We start from the raw sequence: 23,565 nt of genomic DNA on the forward strand, positions 1-23,565 counted from the left end.
AATGATCGCTTTTCATAGGATCTCTCCTGCATAGGCATTGTGGCAACAAAAGCCCAGCATTTGATAGCTGCCTCTGCTCTTGCACGGAACCCCTTAGATATGTTTAGTAGTATGGAGTAATGGTTAGAATGCTGGGCTCATGGGTATCCAGGGAAGGGGAGAAAGGAGCCAGTTGCTGAGAACTGGGGAGATTATGGCTCACCTTTCAACTCAAAAATGAAAGCCAGCAGCAAAGGGTCCACAATCTCTCTGTTATTTCAAACATACACATACTCCCCCCAGAGTCTGTAAACATTTTAAAAATTATTCTCCTAATGCCAATGCAGATGAAAGTCTAAAATGATTATACCCAAAAAACCACAAGTTACACCAGCCCTGCAAAGTAACCCAGTATTATAATGCCCATTGTGCTAAAGGGAGGGGGGAGTTTGCACAACAGTGTACAATAACTCTGAAATGCAGTCCAGTTGTGCTACCTAGGTTTGGGTTTTTAAAAAATAGAAAAAAAGAAAGGGGAGGGCTGTGAAGCTGATTGTAGCAGCAGTGCGATTAATTAGGCTGTGTAGACAATCCTGTTTACTCTGCACCCACTGGGATCCGACCCCCCCCAAGGTTTGGGAAGTGGTATGTGCACATTAGCTGCCATTTATATCTATCTTGTATCTATCCTGACTTGCCTTATAAAACATCTGTTTTGATGCGCTTCCCCCCCCACCAGCTTCAATCCAAATTTAGAAAAAGAACCACCTGGTTGCCTTCTAAGCTGTTCATGTGTACATAGCCTTAAAGGCTGGAGGGGGCCAGGGAAAAAACTGAGGGTTTCAGCAGCATGTAGAAGCACAATGTCTGGATACCAGGTCTACCTGTTTGGCAATAAAGCTGTATATACAAGCAGGTTTCTGAAATGCACAGGGGACATTTTTTCACAGTGAGCTTTTGTACATAGCAGTTTGCGCAATGACATCATCTGTGCTGTCTGTACAAATAGGCAGGCATATTTTCAGACTAATGCACAAAAATGTTCTCTATTGCCCTCCCCTCAAATTAGTGATTACACACACACACACACACACACACACACACACACACACAGTTTCAAAAGAAACTGTCTGGTGACTGGTGTGCAGATAAACTGATATACAGAATATATGTATATATAAGTATACAGAAGCAGCTGAGTTACTGTCCTGCTACTCTGCATATTTCATTCACAGACAAGGTAAACATGGTGAGGTGAAGTCCAGCAATATCTGGAGGGCCACAGGTTCCCTGTCCCTGCACTAGGGTTTTTGGATGTTCGCCCTTGCCCTTTTCCTAGCACAAAGAACCACACCCCTGGTTCCTCTCTAGCCACGTGATACAGCACCCATAACTGCTGAACCTGAAATCCTTGGCGGTGGCGGGGGGGGGGGGAAGAACCCTTAGCTATGAATGCCCAGGATGCCTCCTGCGCTGGCTTGGAAATGGAGCCCCTCCATGAGAGTCACACTCACCACGCTGCCTTTCCGCAGGTGCTGGCGGGAGGAATTCGTCGCTGCTCTCTGGGGGCTCATAGCCCTGCTTCCTGGTTGGTGGATACAGGGGGCTGGTTGGCGAAATGGAGTGGGGAGATCCAGAGTATCCAGAGACAAGGCAGGCCTTGGCTGGGCCCCGGCCGTAGGCGTAGGATGGCCCTGGAGGGTAAGGGGGGCCATAGCGGGGGTAAGGAAACGCCTCGGCATTCTCCTCCATCATTTTGGACCTCTGGTGGGCTGGGTAAGCGTGACCTATGTGCCCTGCCACCATCTTGGGCTCAAAGTTAAAGGCTTGGTGTTGCCCATGGTGGTGCCCATAGGTAGCGGGCATTAGAAGTGGCACTGGCTGCCCTTCCCGGTGGAGCGGGTGATGAAGCAGCGGCGGCCTTGTGTTTTCCACCCCCCACAGATCAGGGTCCCGGTCCAGGCGCAGGCTGTAGAAAGCAGCCGTGGGCAACCTTGCCTCTTCCCGAGCCATCTCTTGGCAATCTTGGCAGGGGCATAAGAAAGTGGGTGGGTCCTCCAAGATGAGCAGCTCCTCATGCTCCCGCCGGCTGGGGCTGTGAGGCGGCAGTGGCTCATGGCCGAAGGGGTAGGCGTGGGGCTGTATGCCCTCGGACAGGGAGCGGAACACCCGCCGTTTCTCTTCGTACCCCTCGGGATGCGTGTGAGAGGGCCCGCCATTGTAGAGGGGCTGTCGCCGCTCCAGAGTGCCATCTGGTCTGTAGTAGGCCACGTTGTGAGGCCTCTCAGGGCTGTGGGAACGGTACCCAAGGCGGCAGGAACAATGGCGGGCCAGGCCAGAGCGCTGAGCTTGGTAGGAAAAGTGGATTCCTGGCTGACCGATGTCTGAGAGCTCATCTTCCAAAATGGCAGTTTCTCTCTCTTTGGTAGGGGAAGGGGAAACGGCATGGGGACAGCTCCCTTCACTCGGCTGCCGAGGCTGGACACCAAAGCCCCCCAAGAGCCGGTCCAGCTCCTCCTTCTCGGCAGCTGTGGGCTGCGGCCTGGACGGTGGCGTGCTCTCGTCCGCCTTCTCGGTCAGCAGGGAGGAGTGTCCCGAGTCGCTGCTGATGGACAGGAAGCGGCCACCTTGCTGCGGAGGGGACTCTGGTCCGCCGGGGCTGCCATTGGTGGAGGAGGAGGAGAAGCTACTCAGGTCCCCTTTCTTCTTGATCCGGGCATAAAGGCTTCCATCAAGAGGGCCCCGAGTGTGCAAGACATCTGCAAAGGACAAGGGAAACAACTACTCAGGGAAGGCTGTGGGTGATGCAGAGCAGTAGGTGAGATTGGAGTCTCCCCAGTCAATGGCTTGCGCCTGTGTGCCTGGAACATGTTTGTCCAGGTGCCTCACGCTCTACGCTCATGGTTTAGTACTGGGGATGGGTAACTTTTACATCAGGGGTGGGGAACCTTTTTGGCTCTGCAGGCCAGATTCTTCTCAGGATCTAGCCTTGCAGGCCAAATTTGACAGGTGGGTAGGGCTGCCCACCAAGTAACTGGGTGCTTCAAAGTTCTGCATTCAGAACTTCAAAGCACCACACTCAGCTCAGGCATCAGGTGTGTGAGCAAGTTCCCCATGGGGCTCTCCCTTGCACATCAGATCCAGATTTGGGCTCAACAGCCCATCAGATGATGGGCAGAAGAGACAAAGTCTGCTTTCCCTTGCCAGTGCACCCTCAGGAGACACTTTCTGATGGTGCATTGGCAGTAGCATCTTCACCTGCCTCACACCTGATGACATCACCTATGGAATCTATATTTTTGACAGCTCTTGCCTTCTTTTCTCAAGACAGTGGACTGGGGACCAGATATTCTACTGCATGAACTGACCACCCTCAAGAACAACCTTGCACCTTTAAAAACTTGGCCCCATCTACCTCAGAAAAGCATGGTTCAAGTAGTGAAATATTTATTGTGACTATGAGTTTGTGCTCCAGTTCCTCAAGTAATTAAAAAAACTTATTTTAAAAGGAAGTTTGTTTATTTAATTGGGCAAAGTGTGTATAAATGAGAAAGGCTACATGTGTTTCTTTAAAACAGTGACAAAAAGGTGAGCAAGCACACTTGATGTGCAAAGAGTGGAGCATTGACTGGCTAGTGCCTGTTTGTTGTACAAGTTATGGAACCAGATTCCTTCGATGATGAAGAACCTGCTTTGGCCGCTCTTAAAATCCTTTTAATTATTTTTTATTTATTAAAAAATTTAAACACCGCTGTGTCATTAAAATATATCACAGCAGTTTATAACAATATCAATACATACAGTTAAATCTAAAAAATTAAAAACAAGTTAAAAGTAAAAAAATTAAAAATAAGCATCAAGCCTATCTTCATCCCATTGCTGGAGACAGATGATTAGAGCTAAAACTGGGTTGAAATTGGTGGTGCCTTTTGTGGGCTGCATCCGGCTTTTATTTCTGGTAATCAGGTTTTCTAGGTTCCTTTATTTTGTTTCAAAATCCTGGAAAACCAATTTGGCCAGAAGCTACAGCGAGTCAAAAGAAATATATGTGAATATTGCAGAAAGCAAAGCCTCTCTCTGAAATCACCTTCACCTCTCTTAAAAACTTCTGTCTCACTTCTGCCATAGTTTTGGTTTAATGAACATGGCTGAACTAGAATCAGGCCTTGTCCAGCGTGTGTATGGGGGGGTCCACTGGGGCCTGTGAAGGGTGCATTTCTTCCTCATATATACACCTTTCGAGAGGCCATTACTCATCCATCCATTGATCCAACTCATCGTTATACTTTATTTTCCAAATTTATGGCACTCTTTCTCCACAAACACACACATTGCAGAAGATGGCCTCCTTTCTCTAAGTATCAGCTCTTGCTGGGAAGGAGGAAGGAGTTTTATTCCATCCTGTTGACGTTTTTCTGGCATTTGAGGCAGACGTGCCACAACTATTAAATTCCCATTTGCTTACTCCCTTCGGTATTTTATTTATTTTAGTTCTTAACGAGTTTACTTTAAGTGGATGTTAGGAGGAAACTGTAATCAGGGTTGACTGCGTAAAAACCAGCTGCTGGGATTACAGCTCCCAGGGGCAAAAAAGTCACTTTAGTCCAGATGTGTCTGTGCTGGGGAGGAGCCCCATCATCCTTTCCAGACTGGGGTTTCAAACTCTGAAACACCAAATTTCTTTAAAAATCAAGGGAGAACTTTGAGCTCCGCTCAACTACTCAAAGTGTAACCAATGCAGGAAGTTAAGATGGGCTGATTGAATTGTGGTATGTATACAGCTCAGTCTCGAAAGAAGCCTTAGAGCCAACAGCAGAAAGCTGCCTGAAGCATCCTTGTGAAAACAAAAACTAATCTCAATATTGTCCACTTTTAGATATAAGCAGAATGTATGGTGCTTAGATATAAGCATGTGTGTACGGCTGAGTCACATCTTATGTGCATTAATCCTATGTGATTTCAACTATATGCATTTGGCTGCAGCTCCAGTCCAGGGTCCCTTCCAGAGTTTTTCTTCTGGCTGTGACGGATCTGCCTTCATCTCTCGGACCACCTTCCTCCTCCTCCCTTCCACAGGCGGAGTGAGGGGAGGCAGTGGAGACACCAAGAAGGTCTTACCACAAGGCTCTTCCCGACTCCTCTGTGCCCCTGCCTTGTCAGCCAGCAGCCAACCAGAAGAAGGCAATTTTGCCTATACAGTCATACCTCGGGTTGAATGTGCTTTGGATTGAGCGTGTTCGAGTTGCGCTCCGCGGCAACCCAGAAATAACAGAGCGCGTTACTTCTGGGTTTTGCCACCCACGCATGTGCAGATGCTCAAAATGACGTCGCGCGCATGTGCGGAAGCAGCAAAACGCGACCCGCGCAGACATGCCATTGCTTGTTACGTTTGCTTCAAGATGCGAACGGGGCTCCGGAACGGATCCCGTTCACATTCTGAGGTACCACTGCACACGATTTTTGCATATGCACACTACCCTTGGAAAATAACCCCAGTGCATGATGTGACTCAACTGTACATCCTAAAATGCAACAGCAAAATTCTGTGCCACGACAACCAGACTTCTGCATCAAGAAAATCTCAGTTCTGCAAATACCAAATCCTGGGTCCAAGTGAGGAATTGCAGAAAACACACACACATACCCAGTCTTGCCCAAGTAGTGTGGCAATAAGGGTGTAAGTGCGAGGAAGAGACTGCAGGAATGTCTTTGTTGGAAGCTGCCCAGAGTGGCTGGGGAAACCCAGCCAGATGGGCGGGGAACAAATAAATTATTATTATTATTATTATTATTATTATTATTATTATTATTATTATTCCCTGTGTACCTTCCAGGCTGTCCTCATGGTGCAGGTTGAAGTTTTCATAGGAGTCCCAGCGCACTATGGGATTGGAGATGTTGTAATCTACTGCAACAGCAGCGTTGTTCCTGTAGGTCTCGCGGCCTGGGAAAGAGACAGGAAGCGCCAGAGAATCTCAGCATTAGAAGGATTAAGTGTCTTCAAGATAACGTATGGAATGGAATGGATAGCATATTCCAATGGCTGCACACCAGTCAGCAGAGTTATAAAAAGGATTGTGGATGTGCATATTTACTTAACTGTATAACCTAGGATTTTCTGCAACAGGCTCAAGCATGACTGACAATGTTTTTAAAAAGCCTAATCTGTGGGTTTTTAAAAAACTGGATTCCCATGTTTCTGTCACTCTGCCCAAGATGGGCCTATGAGGATAGATCGTCAAGCCCCCATGTAAGGAGTGCATTTCTTCATTTTCTACTATGCCAGTTAATGGTTACCTTTCACTGCAACGGGAAAAATAAAACACTATCATTGGGAATGCATTGAAGTAAAGGTAAAAATCTGGCTACCCCGGAGACCAGGTGTTCTCCTCTGTCTCTGGTCAGCATCCTGAAGGGGTGTGCAATTATGGTCTCTCTCTCTGTGGTGGCCCCCTGGTTATGGGACATGAGCCCTTTCCACTCAAGTCTGGTTGACACTCTTCCCCCCCTGTTTCATTGCCAGCTCAAAGTGCATCTATTTACCCAGGCATTTATGCAATATCAGCTGTGAGTTTGTTTGGACTGAGGAAGTCACTCTGCACCTTTGAAGAATGATGCTCTTTTCTCTGCTGTCATTTATGTTGTTTCGAAATTTGATGCATTTACAGATTTAAAGTTCAATATTTTATTCTGCTTGTACCCTGCCGTGGAATTCTTTTTGATGTATTTTAAATATTTTAAATAAACAAATAGATCAGCATGCAGAGCATACAGAGACTGGCATTGTACAAATGCTCTCCAGCCCCTTCCCATATATCCCAGTAAGGTGGTTTTTAGTGCCCTTATTCTGCCTTTCCTTCAATAAGCTCAAGCTGTGTACCTGCTTCTCCAAACCCATTATATCCTCACAACAGCCCTGTGAGGTAGGTTAGATTGAGGGGTAATGACTGGCCCAGTCACCCAGCAAACATCATGACTAAATGGGAATTTGGGGATCTGTGTCTCCCTAGACTTAGTCCAACTCTCCAACCACTATACCTTATGGGACATCTGCACCTAAATACCCTAAAAGCATTGGGGTCATCACAGACGGATCAGAATGTCATGTTGACTGACCACTGGTTTTCAGTTTCAATTCTAGTGACAGTAAATTCAAGCCATCTGGATTCCATTTTGGAGCAGCAGTTTACCAATGCCAAAAATTAATAAGTAAAATAAAGGCTTGATGTGCTGAACTTGCTTTTCTCCATCTGCACATTGGTTTGTCAGGGATTCCCTCCAATTCTGAAGCTTTACAGAAGCTAAGGAAATGTGGATCTCATCAGCACCTGGATGAAAGACCACTGGCAGCTACTCTGGCAAATGCTACAGTTTTGGCAGAAGGTTCCCAAATGAATTATCTTTGAAGCGAAAGAATAGAAGACCCATAGTCATCACCCTGCTGGCCAACAGAAGACTTGAAATCGAAACTATACTTCTTATGGTTTTCATTCCAATAAACCTCCCACTCCATGGTCTTCTTGCAGTTTGCCTCTTTCCTTGTGGGTTTCATTGCCTAGTTCTGCCCACCCTCACTCCTGCAATCATGGTAAACACACAGCCCTGACCATACAAGGAAATGGGAAGCTTAAAGAACTTATGGCAGAAGGAAATGCTTTGATCTCCATCGACAGATGATGCTTGCTCACCCCCCCTTCACCACCGGCAATATTTGCAGGACAAAAGGTGTTTCTATTGGTCTGGTGGTCTAGGGGAAGGATCACTCTAAGCAAGGAAGATGTCACCCCCGCTTCCCCCCCCCAAAGTGTCATGGTACTTTAAGATGCTTTCAAATGACACCATTTCTCTAAAGGCAGATCAGCACAACGCACCAAACACACCTCCTTTCGCCAGCCATAAATTGTGGCCTTCCAAGATGCTTGATAAACCACCCCAATTATTGCAGTCCCAAGAGAGAAGCAAACAAATAAAAAACCTATAGGAACATCTCTGCTGGATCAGACCAAAGAAAGTTCTGGTTTTATTTACTTCATAAAATGTATTTCATAAAACTGCCACAATTTCAGTTTCTTAAAGTGGTCAACTAGGTGCCTATGGGAAGCCGGCAAACAGGCGCTGAGCACAACAGCGTTCTCCCCACTTGTGATGTCCAGGAATGCTGCCTCCAACAGTGGACGGTAGAGCATAGACGGATTTGTCTGATCCTCTTTTAAAGCCACCCAGGTTAGTGGCCATCCCTACATCTTGCAGGAAAACTACAGCTGAGCTGAGCTGCCCTTCATGGCTGGTGGTGCTGTCAGCTTGGCTGGGCTTGCTCTGAGGTGGGTGGGCACAGATCTGGCACTTTCCTGGTGCCACATCACTGGAGAAGCAAGAAGGCAGTGCAATGTTCTGCAGACTAGTTTGAAGACCCCCCCCCCACACTCACAAACATTGACAACAGATAGCAGGCAAATTCCTACTTGCCTGGATTGCTTTGTTTCCCAAATGTTCCAGTTCAAATTGGTGTCCTTCTCCCCCTCCTCCCTGCTCTTTTCCTTAATACATTTACATCTCACCTTTCTTATACAAAACTCAAGGCAGTGCATGTAGGGGTCTCCGGAAGTCTCCCATCTAAGCCAGATCAAGACCTGCTCAGCTTCAGCAAGACTCCCACCTCTGGCTGCCACAAGCCAGTGGGGATGGGGCCAAAGGCAAAGGTGGATGGAGCAAGGGTCAGACTAGAGAGGCCAGAGGGGCCTGAGGTTCCCCATTCTTGCTTTAGGCCATGCACTGAGACCTGACTTTTGGAACGACCCAGGAGGTGTTTGTGGCGTAGTTCATGGTACTGCAACCATATCCCTCCAACTCTGTCATCCACCCACCTTTAATTTTCTCGGGGCTGGAAGAGAAGACAAACTCCACACTTGCTTCAAATGGGAACCGTTCATCTAGGGAAGGAAAACAGAGATATGAGGTGAATAGCCTGACTGTTGCGCCTGGGCTCTTATAAGGCAGGAGTGATTACCTGCATCACATGCCATGTTCACGCAAACACTGGCTTTAGTCTGAAATGCACTTGCAACCCCCTTCGCCTAAAGCCTGAGGTTGTTCTCAAGGTGCGTCCTGTAGTGGAACCTTGCAGAACTAGACTCTAGGAGAGCCACATGTTCAGCAAAATCTTGGCCTCTACAACTTAAGGCTAAATTCAGTTTCTGAATGCTTCCTTCAAATAAAAAACTCCTTCATGGAGATAAACAACGCACCAGGGAGAAAAGGTTCTGGTCTACCCTCCCCCTCAATGTCCATGTGCAGCACATTTTTCACTTGCAGGGACAGTTTCAAAATGTGACTCCTCTTTTAAGTCCGAAGTGGTACAGCCTGGGATGGACTCTACCATGGAATTTTGCTGAACATGCAGACCAGGCCTTGGTCTGCTGCAGCAAGCATATGAAGAGATTTTGTGGCAGGAAATAGGTTCTTGTCTACAAAAACTCATGCTGAAATAAAGTAACCTTACCAGACTTTGAGTAGACCTGGGGAAATTAATGAACAAGACTAAGTTGGGTCCATTGATTTCAACAGGTCAGCTCTGAGTTGAATGTCACCCTTTTGCTTTGATTTCTTGTTGCCCAAGGATTAGGTCTCTTGCTCTCACCTCTCCAGGCTTCATCCAACTCATCTTTACCAAACCACAGTTGGGTGCTGTGGACGGTGCAGGTGTGGAACTGGACCCGGAACACAACATCACGCTCGGTGCCCTGGAGCTGCTTATGGTAACATTTCACCTAAGAAAAAGGAGGGGAAATGAACATAATAATCACCTGAGGCATAGCTCTCCCAGCTGGCAAGCAGGCTTCTGCTACTACCCACCATACACAGATGTCTGGGCACGCTCAAACGTTCACATACACCAAGCCCACAGATTTTGTACACATTTACTGTGGCACCATTACTTCCATGGTCAAGGAACATTGACGGAAAGTACTTGAGTTGATTCAGGATATAGGAAGATCCTGCTGGATGAGGCCAACGGCCCTTCCAGTCCAGCTTCCTGATCACACAGTGGCCAACCAGGTGCCTGTGGGAAGCCTGCATGCAGACTGAAGATGCTGGATGATGAGCTCTCTAGAGATCCAGTAGCAATTATTTTATGCATCAACTTATTTTGTCTTCAGCCAAACTGGAAGAAAACTGAAACTCTAAGAGTGTGGGAAACAGATGAAGTGATGAATTGGCTAATTACAGTTAATAAGGCTGTCAGCGTTTCCTAGGAGTGTTGGAAATTGCTTGAGAAAGAGATGAAAAGAAGACAAGGTTCCAACCAGAAAAGACTGGCTGATGAAGATGATGGACTATGCTGAAATGGCAAAATTGACCAGGAGAATCAGAGACCAGGACGAGAAGAAGTTCAGGAAAGAATGGGAAAAATTTATAGCTTATTTAAGAGAACATTGTAAACAACTAAAAACCTTGGTGGGATTAGGGTAATACTTGTAAAAGACAAAATATAATGGAAGGGCGGAGGGAAGTCAAGGGATTCGGAGAATCCTAAATGTGAATGTGATTGAAATGTTTAAATTGAAATTTGTTATGTAATTTTTTTTTTAAAGGAAATTGCTTGAGACAGAGTCATCGCTACATCAGGGTACAGCCCCACACTTCCTCTCCACTCCCCCTACCTCAGTCATCTCCAGTCAAACAGATTTCATAATTTTTGGAGACATTATTTTAAAATATGTAAACCTGCTGACCAGAGGCAAAGGTGAGGTGAGCCACTTCTGAGTCACCTTCTCTGGAAAAAACAGAGACAGAGTGGATCATTTGTTTGTTTTAAATAATGATGGCAGAATCTCCACAGGGGTATCCAGTGTGGGGGCCTCCAGTTGTTAGACTCCAACTTCCACCAGCCCCAGTCAACATGGCAAATGGTCAGGGATGATGGGAGTTGTAGTCCAATAATATATGGAGGCCCCCAATCTCACTACCCCTTATGTAACAGCATGTTCGACACTTACAAGGAAGAGAGCATACTTGGGATCTCTTTACCAGCTACGGCATAATTGTGTTTCTGAGTCTTAATTCTTCCTTAAGAATATAAAGAAGCGCCTTGCTGGATCAGAGGCCCACCAAGTCCAGCCTTCCCACCTTACATCCTGAGCTCCTGCCAGCACTCACCAGGACATCCCCTTTCAAGAGCAAGGCTGGCTCCAGACTGATGCAGAGCTTCTGAGTTCCACCAGAACCATGAAGACTGCTGTAAGACAGGAAGAAACAGAAGTACAGCTGGGAAGGAAGCTACAAGGAGATTGGCCCTTATCTATGAAGAATTTGGAGGGTGACCTAGGCATTTGCCCGAGGCAGAACCCACTCATACTCACTAGATCCCAGATGTGTACACCAGCTGCATGGACTGGTAGATCTTCAAGAAGGGTTGATAACCTGGAAGAGGAAAGATGAGAACGTAAGAGAAGCCTGATGGGTCAGGCCAACAAACTCAATTCCTAAGGAAAGTTGGGCATGTGTATGTAATTTGGTGACTCTACTGATTTTCAGTTCTAGGACCAGTACTACACACCTACACCCCCTTCCCCCCCCATCTGGTGGCAGTGAATTCCCTAACTTTATTATAGTGTATTGCTCTCTTCACTGGGCTTTAAGTGCCATTGTTTAGGTAGCCCCCCACCCGCAAAAGGGAGGTTTCAACACAATTAGAAAACCCCAAGTACAAAGAAATCTTTTGGAGGGGAACCCTAAAAGGCGAGGGTTAAAACAGCCCACCAGTAAAGTCATGGAGCAGGCCCAGCAGGCACAGACTGCTGACAGCTTTTGCAGGGTGAGGTGGGGTAGGGTTGCAGACACAGGGAATGGAAAAAGGAACCGTGTGTGTGTGTGTGTCACACTGCAACATTTTGTTGCAGGTCCCACACATGAAGAATTGTCGATCAACGTAAATGAGCAACTTCAAGATCTAGTGTTATGAGAGAAAGCGAAAAATCTCCCTATTTGTGCTCTCCATGCTATTCTTAATTTTATAAAACCCAACCAGGTCAGTTCCCCTCTCTCCCTCTTGCTTTTTCTCACCCTTTTGGTCACTCTTGTTTGACCTGAAATAGTGCTATGCACAGATGTGTGCAAGAACAGACGGGAGGTGCAAGCAGGCTTTTAAGCCATGCCCATGCCAATCTTGCATTTGAATGGGGAGATGTATTTTCTGGACATCACCTGCAGCACTTACCTCCTCCAGCCCCAAAGGTAGGGATAGCTGGGAGAAGAACATGGTGCAGAAACAGGGTGTTGCTGTTCATCTTGATGGTGCCTGAGAGTAGCCCACTAAAATACTGGATATACCTGTCCACAGGGAAAAGAGAGAAGGGTCAGCCACAAGCTCTTAGGCTTACCAACAGGATTCCAGGAGAAATTCTGGGTCTCAAACCTACCTCCTCCTTTACCCCCTAGCCTCTAAACTCCCTGTTTCATAATAGCAGCCGAGAGCCCCGATAGGTGGGAAGTCCCTATCTGTGTCGTACCACATCTGACAGCCCATGGGGTGGGAAGTGTCCCAAAGAAGAAAACATCTCCACAATTAGAAAATCAGCATATTGGGGAGAAAAGCTGGCTAGAATCCAGCTCCCCAATGTCTAGTTACCTCTGTATAGGGAGATTTTTTATGTGTATATGGGGGAAAATTCACTTGTACCAGGTGCTAATTCAGATGATTCAGTTGGCTTTGACAGCTTCAAAGCCTCCAGGCTTTATCAGGCTAACAGGAGGTTTACAGCTAGCCCCCTGAATCACTGCCACTCTTCCATCTTCACTCTCCATCTCCAAGTCTCTGCAACACAGCGCAGCAGCTACTACACCTGTCCAGATGACCAGGTCTGCTTGGTGGGAGGATAACAGCTATGCAGCCCCTGTTAACTGCAGGTGCATTGGGAGTGGGCTGTCCTGAGGGATGGGCAAATCTATCACTTTTGGTTTCTCGGTTTCTCATTTTTCCATTCTTAAGTTCAAGTCTCCACATCATGAAATCCATTTTTAAATCCTCATGAAAATGCATAAGCATTTTAATACAAATTTCTCCTAATACACATTTTTGTATGCAATTTTGCCTATCATACACATTTTAGCAAAGCAATTTCCCCAAATATAATGCATTTTTATGCTATTTTTACTAGTATATGCATTTTTATGCAGAGTTTGCCCTAGTATATGCATTTTTAAAAACAAATTACACAGGCTCATCCACACTTCCACTTGTCCCATGCCTTGCAAGCACGGGTCCAAGCCGCTTTCTGCTTGTCCCGTACAATCTAGGCAAACATCCAAGCAGTTTCGCCTTTGCCCTGCTACTTTCCTCCAGAAAATCTGCTCTTTGGTGCTAAATCGGAACAAACAACAACTGTGGAAAAGCAGATTGCCGTTTGTTCCGATTCAGCATTAAACCACAGGTTTTCCCAGTAGAAAGCAATGGGGCAATTTAAAGTATGGATGAGCCCTTAGCTGGAGAACTGCACTGCAAAATTCGGAGAACTGCAACTTTTGAAGGATGGCTGTTTCGGTTTGTGGATTGTTCCAGAAAGTGCAAACCAGGTAGATTTGTCTTTAAATGTGAACTGAATTGAATTTTTCCTTTGTTCCTTAGCTATTGCACCTGACACCACCAGCACCTTTTCTCTCCCTGAGGATCTTGTGGATTTGTGAGAGTAGAAGGGCACACTGGATAGCCAGAATGGTCTTCAGGCACAAGGGCTTCATATCTAGTGCAACATGCACACAAACACATCCACCCCATTTCTGTGTTTTCCTAAAGTTTCTCACAGCACACCCCTGCAAAGCCTTGAGATGGTGCATTTCCCACCCATCCTGCAGTTTATTTTCACATGCATGACAGTAGAGGAAGAGGGGAAAGTGGGGTGGGGGTGAAGCTGCAGGCCTCACCTCTTCTGGGAGGGTTGCAGAGAAGCAGCCACCTTGTCCTCGCAAAACTTGCGCATGGTCAGCGTGCTGAGGGCCTGGTCTGCACTGAGGAAGGAAGAAAGGAAAGAGGCCAGTGGGTGCCTGCATGCTGCCCCCTGAGGAGTCTCTGTCTTGAGCTGAAGACAGAAGCCAAGTAGAGTTACAGCCTACCACACACAACTACAGCCCCCTCCCCACATTGCTTGGTACCTTGCAGAGATTTTGCTGTAGTACATGTAGGCTGCTACGATCACGCCGGTCTTGCCCTTATTGCCCTGGCACAAAGAGGGAGAAGGAGAGAGAGAGAAGGCATTAAACACTGGAGCTAGGACCATAAAATGCAGCAGCACCATCAGCCTAGGAGTGCAAGAAGTTTCCCAAAAAACTATGGGAACCAACTCAGAGGCAGGGGGAGAGACAGAGGAATGACTGTGAGAACCCACAGATCATGACTTGCAGAAGTCAAAAGCCCTTTCCTCAGTCTCTGGTGTCTTTGCAGTCCCCTCTATCTCCACCATCCACAGCCACTTCCGCTAAATGCCCATCTATAATGGCCAGGGAAATTAGGGCATTTCCCTCTGCACCTTGCAGTGAAGCACAACCACATGCTGTGGGTCTGAGTTCAGCCAGGTCTCCATGGCTTTGCAGATGGAGCAGATTTTGTCCAAAGGTGGGGCGTGGAGGTCTGGCCAGCCAAAGTCTTGCACCTGTGCCGGGAAGGAGAGAGAAGCATGGGCATTAAGGAGGCACGTGCGTATACGAAGGCAGAACAAATGGAACCAGAGCCAAGAGAGTCAGGTTGTATTTTATTTTTTACTACAGAACAATGGGAAAGAGCATCTGCTTTGCATGCAGGTCGTCCCTGGTTCAATCCCCAGCATCTGGGAAAGACTCTGGTCTGTAACCCTGGAGAGCCATTACCGGGCAGGAGTGGACAGTGGAGCGGCATCACACATCTGACCTCCAGGAGGAGAGTTGTTGCAGTGCAAGTGCACTGGCAGAGCCAATCCAGTGGTCTTGTACCACGTTGACCTCACTGCCACCTTGTTCCTCCTCCTCCTTCTCCAATCCCACTAAAAAGCAGCAGCAGCAACAACAATATGACCAACTGGTGAGCAGCAGTGCCCCACCACAACATCTGCTACCCCAGTCAATGCAGAAAATAGCTGGACCAACACTCTGACTCAGCACAAGGCAGCTTCTTACGTTCCCTATATCCTGCTACTGGAAACCCAAGTTTAATTATGAAAATGCAAATCAAAGAAATCTGTAGCTTACCCTTCACACAGCTACAATTCCTAGCACCCTTAACAAACTAAAGTTCCTAGGATTATTTGGGGGAGTCATGTGCCTTAAATGTGCGATTTGCATACAGCCAAAAGTGACGGCTGCAAGGTTGACTCACTATCTGTTTACCTTGTGTTTGGAAAGGCACAGACAGTTATTTTGCAAGTTTCCATTGTGAGAATTTTCAAGATCCACCACCACAAAACTCCGTCCCCAGGTCAATATAAGCATTTGAGGCCCAACCCTTCTCTCCCTCACCTTGGGGTTCAGCCTGATGATGTCATGCCGCTTCTCTGACAGGTTGAGGAGCTGTTGACACAAAGAGACATCTCATTGGCCTCTGTTACTCACAGTGACCCCCTGGCACGATTACCAGCCAGCCAATATTGTACTCATCATGCCAGTATTTCTCTGCCCCTCACCAGCACGAGCTGCAAAACCCCACCAACCCAGGGACTCTGTTTTTAAATTAAAACATTGGCAACCCTTCCCCATCCTCCCATTCCAACTTTTCTCCCCCTCCCCAGACCAGTTCCATCAATCTTCTGTGCTCCCTGTTCCTTTGCAAAGCCTACAAAACGCAGAAGTGTGTCTGTACAGCCCAGAAGAAGAATACCCATAAGGGTATCTGAATTGGCGGCTTGCAGATTTCCAATGCCATACTTCAGGTAGGAGACTGAACTGAGGAACAGGGAGAACAGGACGAATTCCAAGGGATGAGCTGTAGCTCAGGGGCAGATCACTTGTTTCTCATGCAGGAGGTCCTAACTCCTACCCCCTGTGTCTCCAGATAGAAGAAGAAGAAGAAGAAGAGTTTGGATTTGATATCCCGCTTTATCACTTCCCGAAGGAGTCTCAAAGCGGCTAACATTCTCCTTTCCCTTCCTCCCCCACAACAAACACTCTGTGAGGTGAGTGGGGCTGAGAGACTTCAGAGAAGTGTGACTGGCCCAAGGTCACCCAGCAGCTGCAGGTGGAGGAGCGGAGACGCGAACCCAGTTCCCCAGATTACGAGTCCACCACTCTTAACCACTACACCACACTGGCTCTCAGATAGGGCTGAAAAACACCCTTGCCTGAAATCACTGCCAGATAATAACTGAGCTAGATGCACCAATGGTTGGGCACAGTATAAGAAAGATCCCTACGCTCCTGTGCTGAGCATCCTGTGTCTACATGGTATGCTGCTCCCCATCTCTCTAAGAAGCAGGCATCCCTCACACACTCACTCAACCCCAGGTATCCAGAATGGCTCACTTTTTGATTTCACGTGCCCACCCTTCAATGGCCCCCTAATTGATTTTTTTTACCCGTTGCCACCCCTGGCTTCCCTTGGCTTCTTTACCATGTACTTGTCCTCATGCTTGGATTTTAGCATCTGGGCAACCTCCCGAAGGTTGCCACGGTAACGCTGCTCCTCCAAGGCCAGGGGGAAGAAGACAGAGATGATGCGCTCAGTGATGTAGGTGAGGTCAAAGTCATACTTGCGTTCCATCACGTGGTCTAGACTGAAACTCCTGAAGGAAGGAAGGAAGGAAGGAAGGAAGGAAGGAAGGAAGGAAGGAAGGAAGAGTTGAGGAAAGCAAGCCATGGTTGTTTTCTAATCCGCACAGGCCCAACTTACCACACTGCAGAAGGGACCAAAGAATAGAATAAATGTTGATGGAAAAGAGGGGATTTCAGAAAAGATGTCCCAACATGTTTTCTAATTTGCCAACTGGTTATTTATGATGTTTGTGCACAACAGTATAATGGCACTTTCAGGCATTGTGGTTTCGCTTGGGCCGTATAGTCCATTTTTCAGACTATAGGCACAGGTCTGGGATTTCTAGGTCTGTTCCCAAGTGGGTGGTTTTTTGTCGTGCTGTTTTCCCTGGGAAAACCAGCTGTTTACTGCTGAATTGGAACCAGTGGCAATCCACAGAAAACCTAATCAACGTTTGCTCCAATTCAGTGGTAAACAGTGGGTTTTCCCAGGAAAAGTGGTGGGATAAAAAAACCCACCCACTTGGATGCAGACCTAGAAATCCCAGACCTGTGCCTAGGAAGCAGGGCACAAAAGGAAGTGCTTCCTGCCTCACAGAATTTAGCTGAGTGGGGATTAGATGGTGATGTGGGTGAGATATACCAATCTCCATTTTCTGAAGTTCCACTGATGAAGCAGAAGTCTACCATATGTTAACGCCATCCCCAATGAATTAAGCTTGAATTAAGCAGGGATCTATTCAAATACAGGCACTGTGCTGACATGTGGAACAACTGCAACTATAGTTTGCATTGGAAATGAGTTTACATAATTGGGACTTGACTTACTGAACATTATCAATATTATTGTATATCAAACCACCCCTGAGCCAAGGCTCCTGAGACAAACACCACAACCTCATAGAAAATATGATCTCAAGAGATCATAAGGCCACACTTCAAAAACAAAGATACTTTAGAAATTACACTGCCTTCTTATTTGGGTGCTGATTTTGGAGGGGTTCCACCAAAAGTTGAAGGGGGTGGGGGAGACAGGGTTGCCCAGGGCAGGTGTACCTCAAAACTATTGCTGGGCCATTCCTGGGCCCATAAACATTATAGTTTCTCTTTGTCTTTGTTCCAGCTGAATGTGGCCAATCAGAATTGGTTGGAGCATTCCAGACACATGCCTTTTGTAATCACGGAATGGTATTTAAATTACCACCTTCTGCAAAGCACAAATCTGCTGCTTGCAGAAGTTACAGGATAACTATAGGTCCCAAAGGCAAGTCAGCGCGACAAGAATGCAAAACCTAAATGCAAACCCCTTACCTGGGTAGCGTGTTCCGTTGCTTAGCAGTGTTGAGGGACTTGGTAGAGCCCTGAAAAATAAATGTGGGGAGGGAGGAAGTCGGGGGAAAGCCATCAAAAAAGCACTTCCAAAGCAAAACAGCAAGCAAGAATAGAGTGATTCTGACTGAAAAGAGCAACGAATAGCATGCAGGAAACAGAGCAACAGATTTATTTCTATTCATTGCTCTAAAGCAGGAGTGTGGCCAAACTTTTTTTTTGCCTGAGAGCTGCATTTCCCCTTGGCCAGCCTACCAGGGTCCATATGCCAGTAGTGAGCACGTGGACCACATATGGGGGAGGGGGGCACACACCTTCATATATTTGCACACTGGCATACAGTTTCCCCACCTTAGCTCACTCATCAAAGGACTGATCTGATGACCAGGGAAGGAACAATATGCATATCCATAGGGGCGCTGAGCCCCACCCACCACGGTACTGTGCCCACATTCCCCCCACTTCTGCTGCTCCTGTCGTCATCCCATGTCAGATCTACAAATTCTGCCATGGAGCGAAGGCGTCTGCACTGCTGCCTCCCTCTGTCGTAGGCTTGTGCCCCCCCATCCCCCCAAGCAGAAGGAAGTCTACAGGTTTGTGTCTCATCTCACTACTGCAGCACATCCTAGCTCAATATAAGGGAGTTTCCAATGTTCCTGTGCTCATTATTCATGTTTTTTTAAAGTGTGCTTAAGCTAGTCACCCTTACCACAACTAGCCAACTGCTATTTGCCCCTAAAGATGAATTGGATGGCTGTTCCTGGATGGGGCTCAACATGGGTGTTTTTCTTTCAAAATGAAAGCAGCCCGCTTAATAATGCCTTTTGCAAAAGCACAACTAATGTAAGATGTAGTTTGTCTCAGAGCTGTGAATGAGAAAACCCTGTTCTGAATCATGCTTCTTGTATTAACCCACTAACTGGTTTCAGCCTCAGGTCCCCACCTGCAATATAAGGGCTAATAATATGAAGATAACAGGGTAACCATTGCCATTACTAAGACTGATGGGCTGAGAATGTCTCCTTGAGTTGGTGGATGAGATTTGTAGAAAAAGCAAATAGGTTTAGGGCTCTCTCCTTCTCAGGCTACGCCTCTTAAGAACAAAATATAATGATCTTAATCTTTTCCCTCACTCAGATTAGCATGCATAGATTAATAAATAGATATCTTTGAAAGTGAGAAGTTTGTTTTCATCCCTTCTATCTTAATTGACTCACCTTGATAGAAAGGTTTTTAAAAAGTGAACTTAACAGGTTCACTTTTGACATATCTAATAAAAATATGTCAGGAATTTGCAGGAGCTGGAAGATGTACCACAAAAATATTTATCTTCAACCAAAACTTTGGCTGATTAACATTCTATGGCCTTTTGAATGTGATTGTGAGAGGGCAAGTTATTGGTCTGTTCTTGTTTTATTATGTATTTTGTGTTCTCATTTTGTTTTTTTTATGTTGTGAACAGCCCTGTGATCTTTGGATGAAGGGCAATATACAAATTTAAATAATAATAATAATAATAATAATAATAATAATAATAATAATTTATGTTTAAAGTGGTAGAATGCCACTTTAATTAGCTTCCCCAAAAGAATCCCGAGAAGCACAGTTTGTTAAGGGTGTCGGGCGTTGCTAGGAGGCCTCTGTTCTCCTCACAGCATTACAGTTCTCAGAGTGGTTTAGCCATCGATCTGTCTTTGCAGGGAACTCTGGAGCACCTGGAGGAAAGAGACGGAGGCCGCCTGCAAAGCCAACTATCTTCCCACGTCAGCATTTTTAAAAAGAGAGAGGGAGATTAGAAGAAGTTAGAGAGAGGGAGAAATGAACTCAAGTTATGAAACAAATGTGTCTTTGACTAATGTGCACTGAACCTAATGCGATTTTAACGAACGAGTCATGAAATGAATAAAGACCTTTTAAGTAGAAAAATGAATGTAATTACAAGCAGCAGCAGCAGAAGAAAATGCCCTTACATGCCCTTCCTGATTACATATCAGCATGGTGTCTAGAAACAGTTTTCAGTCGCTAGTGAATCAAACTTTAGACTGGAAAGCCCCGCAGGCAGAGTTAAGAGAGTTTAGAGAAAGCAAAGTCTTACCAAATGCTCAATACGCCGGACTGGAGCTGTATTCCTCCTCTTGACAAATGGGGAAGAATGGGGAGAAGGAGAGTGTTTAGGAAAGCAAAACAAAATCACAAAGACAAGCATTAAATGCAAGACAGCACCATTCAGCTTCTATGCCTGGGACTCTCCCCAGCTGCAGTGGGGGGCCTGAAGCTCATTCCTTGATGGCTTGATCCTCAAACCGGAGCCAAAGGAGAGGTACGCAGGGGCAACAGCGACACGACACCTTCCTACTGGGATAGCCTTTGCCAACCTGGGGCCCTCCATATGTTTTGGACTACAACCCCCATCAACCCTGAGCATTGGCCTTGCTGGTTGAGACTGATGGGAGTTAGAGGTACCACTAAAAAGCGAGTGAAATGGAGCTACTACTGATAATGGCTTCCTCATGTCAAATTCTCCCCCCAGCTACAGTGTAATTAGCCTTACCCCCCTCTGATGTCATAAAATGTGCATTTCCACAGCCCTACTGCCCACGACACCTAGTAGGGAAAGCAATGATGTCACGACACAGGAGTGGTTTTTAAAACATATTATAGAAGGGAAGAGGGAAAACTTGATACGGGAGTACTATTTTCAGTGGCAGACCCTAAGTTTAACTTCTCATACCCTCCCTAAATGAACTGCAAATTCACAATTTAAAAAAGAAACAAGTACAGTATACACATCCTTGTGATCTCTGCAATTTACATGACCATTCTTTCCTTGATCATAAGGTAGTGAAGTTGATATAAAACGATAGCTTGATATGGCCCAAGCAGATCACACTGTTTTGATGGGGTGAGGGCATTCAGCAGCTTGCCATGTCCTGGCAACAGGTTTCAACAAATGCACTCACCACACAGAGTGTGGCACCACCCTCTGGCAAGCTTGCTTTTCCCTTGGGGTGGGAGGTTCTCCAACAATGCATGCTTCCCCCAGCTTCCCCCTCGAGAAATTCTGCTAGGAGCTGAAACTACCACTTTTGGCTTGGTCAACAAGCTCAGCCAAAAATTGTTGACCCTTGCTTACGAACTCTTTGCTTCGCATGGATTATTGCAGCCAGAAAGGCAGGTCGCAATCTTTTAATGTCAGCATAGCCAAAAGAATGTCTCGCCATGCCAAACACAAATGACTTACAATTTCATTGTGTTGAGAAAATGGCCATGTGGCCCAATTCCTGCCCTCCCCCCACACCTTGGTCACTGAATGGACAGCTATTAATAAGTTGTCAGCCTGGTTCCTCTTTACATTTCCTGGAGACTACTTGTCTCTCACTTCCTTTACTGTCTGTTCAATTTGGGACAACCTGCGAGGGAAACAGAGCCTGCCCTCAGGACTGGGAAGAGGCGGTGGACATTTGGTTGCACTTTAGAGAGGATACACCTGTTCTTTCAAGCTCATTGTCATTGCAGCAAAAAGCTGGCAAGCCACCTGATATGCCTTTATTTTGTTTTGTTTTGTAAGCAGAGAAAGCAGTTAAAACTTCAAAAAAGGACAAATAGAACAAGGAAAAGCATAGAAAGGACAATGAATAAAAGAGAGAAAAGTAAACAATACAGTGGAGCTACAGATAATTAGTATCACATACAGCTTTCTTACTATCTTGACTTCTCTAAAAACTAACATGAAGCCACATTCAGCCTCCATTGCAAGGCTAAAGTCAAGGAACCATCCATCTCCTAAATCACTAAACCCGCTATGAGCTGAGTCTCCTGAGTCTTCCTGACCTGTGAGGTCACTAGAATACCTTTGTTGATCCCAGATTCAAGGCAAGTTAAGGTCACAATCAATTTGGGAGTGGGGTGGGGGTCTGCAAGGCCCTCTGGAGCAAGCAAGTTAGACAGCCTCTTATATGTATCTTGGCATTTCTGTGAAACATTCCTGTATGGTAGACAGTAGCCAAAAAATCATTGTGCTAACAATGGTGCCTTTAGCTGGCCCTTCTTGCACTGGGTGGCATAGAACGCCTCCCAGTTGCTAACAGGTTAGCTCACAGGGAAGGCTGCAACTCCTGTCTTGGCCCTCACAGAGAAAACAGGCCCATCAGACGTCAGCAGCAAGGGAATGCATCCTCTCAAGTTGCATTATTAACATTTCTTTCATTCCCTCTTCAGTGGGAGATTTTGCTTCCTGCTACCATTAATCTGGTCTGGTTCCTTGCAGTTGTTGTTTCACATTCTCACAGCAGCACTTACGAGCTTTTCAGCCGGGCTAATACTGTTCCCACTAGGTTGTGCATCCCATTTCACTACCTGAGGTGAATCAGGAAGTGCTGCCCTGTCCTACTGTTGCCACCGCTCCTGCCACCACAATTATCTGTCACTGCTGCCTGCACCACGTGCCCTGCCACATCCGTTGTGGGCAGAGAAGCAGCCCCATCATGGCACCAATTTCAGGCAAGATCATGCCCCAAATAGCCCTGATCTTGGCTGAAACTGGTGCCAATGCTGGCGCCACTTCTTTGCTGCTGCTGGTGGAGGTGGTGTGGTGCCCGTGGAAATGCTGCCTCAGGAGCTTCCGCCACCTGAGGCAGTAGCCTCACCCTGCCTAATGGCTGGGCTGGCCTTGGTTCCCACTGCCAAGACCAAGAAACAGAACGTGTCCAAGAGTAAACAACAAATCCAAAGCTCAGCTGGGCTTTCAACCCAGGAAACCACCTCTCCCTTCCATATTCCCATCCACGCATCTATACACTCTGAAGAAAGGACTTTCCTTACTGAGTACTCTCACAAACCTCCACAGGAAAGACCCACCTATAACCTAAACTGTAATTTGGCTCATAAGGAATAGCTCATCAGAGAACTACTTCATCAATGGCAGGTGGTGGCGGCGGCTGGAATCCACCCACCTGCCAGTATTTAGCCTTCCTGGTTGTGGAACATCTGTCCCCCCATAAACTGTTGGACTCCAACTCCCATCATCGCTGAGGCCATTGGCCACGCTGGCTGGGGCTGATGGGAGTTTTAGTTCAACAACATGTGGAGGGCACAGGTTCCCCACCCTTGCTTTAAGTAGCGGAGTCACCCACTGTGATTTGCTCATATACAATCTTCTCTCTAGGAAGGAACTCCTGGGGAATTCTATAATTCTATGAAGGAACTGTAGATATGGGCTTCCGGAGTCGGCGCCATCGGCAATGGCAGATTCCCTCTAACCCGGAGGGAGTGAGCTTCGCGGAAATCGGGTCTTGCCGCTACGGCGAAGCGGGGACCCTCCAAAAAACCACAGGCGGGTGAAGCCTGTGACCGTGGGACTCGGCGGGCACCTTCAGCGCCCCCTCAATTCGCAAAGGAACCCGGCTCCGGGCTCCGGAGTGAAACGGGGCGAGCGGCGCGGTGCTGAGAGTCAATTGCTTCTTCCGTGGAGTGAAGCCGCACAGCTGTTGTCGGAGAGCGCTGACTTTTTTCCTGTGACAATTCGGCTATCAAAACAACTACCGTGAG

At 46.8% G+C, this 23,565-nt stretch overlaps 1 protein-coding gene across 6 annotated transcripts in view; it reads right to left on the reverse strand.

The window, feature by feature from the left end:
- Positions 1-23,565, reverse strand: part of TNS2 (tensin 2) — a 139,248-nt gene that overhangs the window by 24,660 nt on the left and 91,023 nt on the right. For all 6 annotated transcript variants that reach the window (XM_083599723.1, XM_083599722.1, XM_083599725.1 and 3 more), the window contains 14 exons: positions 20,114-20,152; positions 18,001-18,050; positions 16,550-16,721; positions 15,463-15,513; positions 14,502-14,624; positions 14,128-14,192; positions 13,900-13,983; positions 12,197-12,309; positions 11,340-11,400; positions 11,137-11,215; positions 9,617-9,746; positions 8,844-8,909; positions 5,807-5,923; positions 1,494-2,738 (listed from right to left, as the gene is read on the reverse strand). In XM_083599723.1, coding sequence (XP_083455849.1) covers positions 1,494-2,738; positions 5,807-5,923; positions 8,844-8,909; positions 9,617-9,746; positions 11,137-11,215; positions 11,340-11,400; positions 12,197-12,309; positions 13,900-13,983; positions 14,128-14,192; positions 14,502-14,624; positions 15,463-15,513; positions 16,550-16,721; positions 18,001-18,050; positions 20,114-20,152 — 2,395 coding nt within the window. The remainder of the gene's footprint in view (positions 1-1,493; positions 2,739-5,806; positions 5,924-8,843; positions 8,910-9,616; positions 9,747-11,136; positions 11,216-11,339; positions 11,401-12,196; positions 12,310-13,899; positions 13,984-14,127; positions 14,193-14,501; positions 14,625-15,462; positions 15,514-16,549; positions 16,722-18,000; positions 18,051-20,113; positions 20,153-23,565) is intronic.

Source organism: Podarcis filfolensis (genome assembly GCF_964270895.1).
Source record: "Podarcis filfolensis genome assembly, chromosome: 2".
Lineage (NCBI taxonomy): Eukaryota > Metazoa > Chordata > Lepidosauria > Squamata > Lacertidae > Podarcis > Podarcis filfolensis.